The 6,039-nt window shown below is 30.8% G+C and overlaps 1 protein-coding gene across 1 annotated transcript in view; it reads left to right on the top strand.

Annotated features, from left to right (window-relative positions):
• Positions 1–831: 831 nt before the first annotated feature.
• The window catches only part of LOC119190759 (doublesex- and mab-3-related transcription factor A2-like), an 18,542-nt gene continuing 13,334 nt past the window's right edge, over positions 832–6,039 (top strand). Inside the window, exon 1 of the mRNA XM_037443461.1 lies at positions 832–862. Within this exon, the coding sequence (XP_037299358.1) occupies positions 832–862 (31 nt within the window). The remainder of the gene's footprint in view (positions 863–6,039) is intronic.

The raw sequence follows: 6,039 nt of genomic DNA, 5'->3' as shown, positions 1-6,039 counted from the left end.
ATGGTAGTGATAGATTTGAAGTTAGTTATTAGTTGCGAAGGTGGTTTCTGAGCGGATATGGATTACAATTAAATGTGGATTTTAAAAATGAGTAATTTATGACTTAAAAATCCAATACTCGTTCTAATTGATAATTAAATTTAAAATCAGTTCGCCAAATGAAAACTGCAAGTCATCACGTGTAAGAGAATAGATATGGAAAGTTTCGATGTTGAAATATAATATTTTACTTAATGTAAGAAATATTTGTAACAATACCAGAAATTAATAAGATGAAGCAATAAAGACAAACATTAATTTTCAGTTTTTAGTCTTAATAATCAGTGTGTTCAACTTTTACCATCATATTTTCAATTTAAAATCCATTAGAATTACGGTCGTAAATAGCTTGTAATCTTTATCCTTCTAATATTCTAAAGTCAATGTATAAACGATATTAAATAAGCTATTAATAAATAAAAATAATAACTCTTTCCAATTTACAAACAATATATATCTGCCTAAAAAATGAAAGAAAGTGCGCCATTATGCAACTGTTATTCAATTACACTGGCATGTGCAATCAAACATGTAATTACTGGGAATTATGGTCTAAATGATAATATCAATATATATTCATTAACTTGTTTAAAGTTTTGACCAACGCGTTAATTACGACTAATTGGTACGTAAACTAAAAAAGTTAAAGTAAAAGTCATAATTGCCACAACACAAACGTCACTTAAGTAAAAGCCATAAGAGTTGCCATAAACAACATAAGTAACAATAACTATTACCGTTACTGTTAGTGAGAAAGTCCTCATAATTAGGTAGTCGAACGCAGATCCCGAAATGCCTGATGAAGGGTTAAGTTTTCCGAAAGGTAACCCGACACAACATATAGGTACTAATATGCATAAATGTGGTCTAAATATAATTTTAATGATAATTAGATTCTACATGAAAGGGAAGCCGGTAGGCATTGAGGTATAAGGATCTTTTGCTACCGATGCCAACAATTCCGGTGTGATTTTACTACGCTTGAAGGAAGAACAACGGCATTACTACGCTCGTAGTAAAATACTACGCCCGTAGCAATTACTACGGGCGTAGGCTACGCTGACAATAATTTTGGAATGTTATTGGAGAAAATTAAGTATAATATGCTTGTAAATTTATATAAAGCTTTTAAATGTCTTTATAATTACTGAATACTGTGTAGATGTTCATTTAGTGAAAGATAGAAAATACTTTACGGAAGTGTCAACTTGGGCTTTTTAGAATGGCGATCAGGTGAGAATGTAATGATTAGAATTATATTTTATTCCACAGATATATAAAAAAGAGTCTATATTATAGTAACTCATTCGAAACAACATTAAGGGCCTGTTTGACAAGATTCACGTAAATTTTATTTGACAGTTATGGCATTAAACAGCTAATGTAAATAGTATAGTGAGTTTATTTGGTAGCATAGATTAGAGTACTACTTTAGTATTTGGTGGGCTTATTAATTTAAGTCATAACAAGTTTATCTCAGTAGTTGTGAAACAGGCCCTAAAACTGTGTCGTTATTTGTCTACCAAAACGTATTTTGTAATAGCCACTGATTTAAAATCGTTAGACAAAATCATTAATTAAAATATTATTATATATTATTTAAATGAGTCATTTCAAATTTGAACGTAAAGAAATACAACCACCTGTACATAATATTCATCATGTTCTATTTTAAAAAGTCCTTTGGCACACGATATTAGTTTCTTCGAAGAAGATTCTAGAGTTTGTATATATTACGTACTAGGCATACAACATATAAATTAAATCTTGTAACTTTAGGTTTAGATATTGCGATAGTGTTCAAAGCCTATGCCTTGATATAGAAATCTAGTGGTCAGGTAATCGGGAGTTTTATAATCTACTGAAATATTATACAGAGATAGCATCGACGTTTCAAAGGCAATCATATCTAAGCGACAATCAGTAAACTTTTAAGTAAAGCGATTTATTATTGTGGTTAAATAGGAAAATTTACAATAGTTAAACTTTTTGGTTTATAAAACTAAAGTGTAATGAAATAAAAATTGTTCGACAAATAAAAAACTTAAACCAAATTTTTTTAAATATCTGGCGATTACAATTTGTACTTAACTAATTTACTATATATTTGTCGCTTAGAACTTATTTTTAAACATAAAAAGTAAGATTTTAACGTAGGAACTGCTATAAGGGAAATCTCTAGTAAAATGAGAACAAATGACTTTTGTGAGACAGAATATATCAATAATAAGGCGAGTGTATTTGTAAGTTTCCTTATGAAAGTTATTTACGTAAATTGTAAGTTGTGAAAAATGAGTATGCGTAACTAACCGTATGCTTTTACATATTTTACAAGTAACTTATGCGTAACTTACTTACGTAAGTTTTAATTAGTGGAAAATGAGCATGCGCTACTGTAACCGTATACTTACATATTTTGTAAGTAACTTACGCGAGTAACACTTACAAATATAACACCTAACACACACAGAACTCTGACCACTAAAAGTAATCGTGTAAGTAACAAATAATTAGTTTATAATCAATAAAAACTATACATATGTAAATATAATTTTATAAGTGAGTCCAACCTTGCTTAGTATTAGTTATTTTGCTGAAAATATCGGATTGAAAGCTATTAATCTGGAATCATTAAATTAATTCACCTTCAGATTAACATCATCTCAAATTATTCTAATGAGAATCAGCGACCACCACATCGCGATCTTGAACCATATTACTCGTTAATAAGGTTCAAGGCCGTTGGTAAATGCTGTTTCATTCACTAACGTTGATAGGACCGTATTACATTAGAAATAAGGTCTATTATATCACGAATCATATAAATATAACTGTTATGTGATTTTTAATCATTTTTAGAATTTTTCTTATTAGTTATTCAGGAAACCTATTTTTATGTTAACGGCTGATATTTTTTTAAAATCCTACCCCAATGATGTACCTATAAGTTTTATACAAGGTAACTTTGACATAGCGTTAATAAATGAAACCACATACTCGTCTTTACCTCTGCTAACATTGTGCCAAAAATCACTCATGAATAACAAATATTTTCGCCAAAATCCTGGTTTTCATTTTCGGCGATTTTTATCATTGTGTAGTTTTGTGCGAATACTGTGTGTAAGTGTATTTCTGACTGAAAGTATGATGTTACCGCTCATATAAATTCTCTTCGAGCATTAATAGTGGCATTAGAGCATGTGAAACTAAAATTACTTTTATTAATAGATAATTATTTCGCACGAAACTTACACGTTTTTTTTTATTTTAGATCTATTACTTGTGATAAAATAATGTTTTCAAAAAGACAAATATATGGTTTCATTTCTTATCGGAATGTCAAAGTAACCCTGTATAAACTATTAAACATATACTTAATGTTATATTGTAAGAAAATAGAAAAATCGTTGTAAATAATATGATTATTGTTCTAGAATTATCGATGTAATATACGTATATAGTATGAAATAAAATGTGCTCAATAAAATGAGATTTGCTTTTATTTTTAGGTTCTCCAAAAGAGTTTACAATAAATTTATATAGTAATATAACAAATAGTTATATTCTGATGCACAACTACTTAAAGAAGTATACAACATTTATCTCTACATATAATAAAACAAAGTCCCCTTTTCTGTCTGTATGTTATCGCTTTTTTCTAAATCTACTGAACGGATTTTTATGAAATTCGGCATGGAGATAGTTTAAGACCTTGGGAAGGTTATAAACTACTTTCTATCCCGGAAATTATATAGCCGGACTTTTATCCCGGAAAACTCCATCACGCGGGCGAAGCCGCGAGCAAAAGCTAGTTATTAATGTAAACTTAATATCAATATAAACCTCAAACTTTAAGAGTAGAGTGAACAGGTTTCTTTTGGATGGGCGTGTACCACCTTCGTCTTCATCTACACTTTCCATCAGGTGAGATGGAAGTTCCATGAAGTATCCTTAGTTATAAATGCGAAAGTAACTTATGTTTTCGCTGAAACTACTGAACCGATTTTGAAATTTGGTGCGAAGTAAATTCAAACAGGAAGAAATAGGGTACAAATATCAGGAAAAAGTATAAAGTACATGTAACTTTATCACGGTACAACTTTTACACGTTGCTGGAGCCGTGATAGAGCTAGTAGAATATAAAGTAAGAATTCAACATCTGAGTATGTTTCAATAGCGAAGAGTCTATATTGATGAAGGTTTTATGTATTATATCAATTTAGCTGGCTGATATTATAAATGTCATTGTGGTTTCTATAACGATGGAAAATGAGAACAAGAAAATGGTGTTAATGTTATACATACGATGTAGCGTATCCTCTGCTAATAGTAAACAATCCAGTTTATAAATTCTAAGGGCGTTATTACTCTCCTACATATCCCATTTCTAATATATATAACCCGATTACTGCCGGCTTCCCTTTCGTAACTTTACTATAATTTCGAGAACAATGGAGTTTCTCCGAGTCAACAAGGTCTGACTCTAGTTCTTAAAACTTGCTTCCGGATACTTTACAATCTAGATAGTATACCAAGAAACCCATAACGTAAATAAATTTCCTAAAAATCTAACGTATATTTTACTGGAAATTTAACATAAAAAACGAATGTTGACTATTAAAAGTGAATGATGTTTTACATGTTACTATAACGTAAAACACATTTACTATGATACAATACAAATGTCTATTGTCGCTAATACTTGACTTGTAATTTGATAAGAATATCTATCATAATTCTATATATCTAATTCTAGATATCTTAAAACAAATAATTTCATAATCAAACGTATTATTACGCTAAAGCCTTTTGGCTAAGAACAAGACTTAAAACAGGTCGAGCCGCGAGCAAAAGCTAGTTAGTGTTCAAATAGATATCCTGATTCATCCAATACTATTCTTACATCTCTTAAGTTCAACTAAAACAAAAACATTAAGTTTAGAACATACCGCAAAACAATCAAGTACCAATATTTTATAATACTATTTTCTCATGATTTTTCTAACACGGACATGCACATTGTGAGATATGGAACCTTGTTTATAATATCAATGTATAGCGGGCAGAATAATAAAAGTCAGTTGCGTCGTAGATTCTGTCTTATTATTTGCGCTCTGCACTAAATCACCTATTGCCTTTATTTTACTAGCTTATAATCACCATGCAATACAGGGTCATTTTGACATTGCGTTACTAAATGGAATGTGCCAGAAATTATCCATTAATAACGAATATTTTCATGAAAAATCCTGGTATAAGTTTTCTGAATTATTGATCATTTTGTAGTTTCTTATGAATATGGCGTGTGCGTGAGTGTAATTCTGACTGAAATTATGATGTTGCCGCTGCAACGAATTCTCTTAAAGTAGTAGTAGTGGCATAAGGGAGCAAAAAATTAAAATTACGTTTTATTAATATTTATTTTGTTCGAAACTTATACTTTTTTATTTTACATCTACGGCTCAAGTAACTTATTTTAAAGTATTATTTCTAGGTAGATAAGTATGTGGTTTCATTTAGTATATAAAAATGACCCTGAATAAACAAATTAGAAACAATCCACCTGTCTCGAAGCTAGTTCAATTATCGGGGCATTGTCCCTTGATGCCGAGTCCATGCCCACTGAGATAACCGCTGACGGCATTGGCAGCTTTGTCCACTATGTGGGCAGTCTAGTGTAATAACCAGATATTCTGGTACATTTGCCGGCTGCATTTGAGGATTTGAGGTAAGTATTAAGCTATGTTTAGACTGAAAAGTTGTCGCAGCAGCTGTGGCGAAAAGTGATATTTTCGAAAAGTAACAACACAACATACAGATACTATTTGCATAAAGGCGGTCTGCAAATAGTTCTGTAGATAATTAGATTCTACATTAATTTTATGTAAAGGGTAGCCGACGAGAATCAGTTTATACCTTCGCCACTGCGCAGCACACAAAAGAACAGATGCGTTTATGCCAGCGGCAGCATTTAAAAAATATGTTACTCGTTGAGTGCTG

Source organism: Manduca sexta, chromosome 5 (genome assembly GCF_014839805.1).
Source record: "Manduca sexta isolate Smith_Timp_Sample1 chromosome 5, JHU_Msex_v1.0, whole genome shotgun sequence".
In the NCBI taxonomy this organism is placed as follows: Eukaryota; Metazoa; Arthropoda; class Insecta; order Lepidoptera; family Sphingidae; genus Manduca; species Manduca sexta.
Note: the sequence above shows the minus strand (reverse complement) of the source record. Positions and strands in the feature narration are given on the sequence as shown.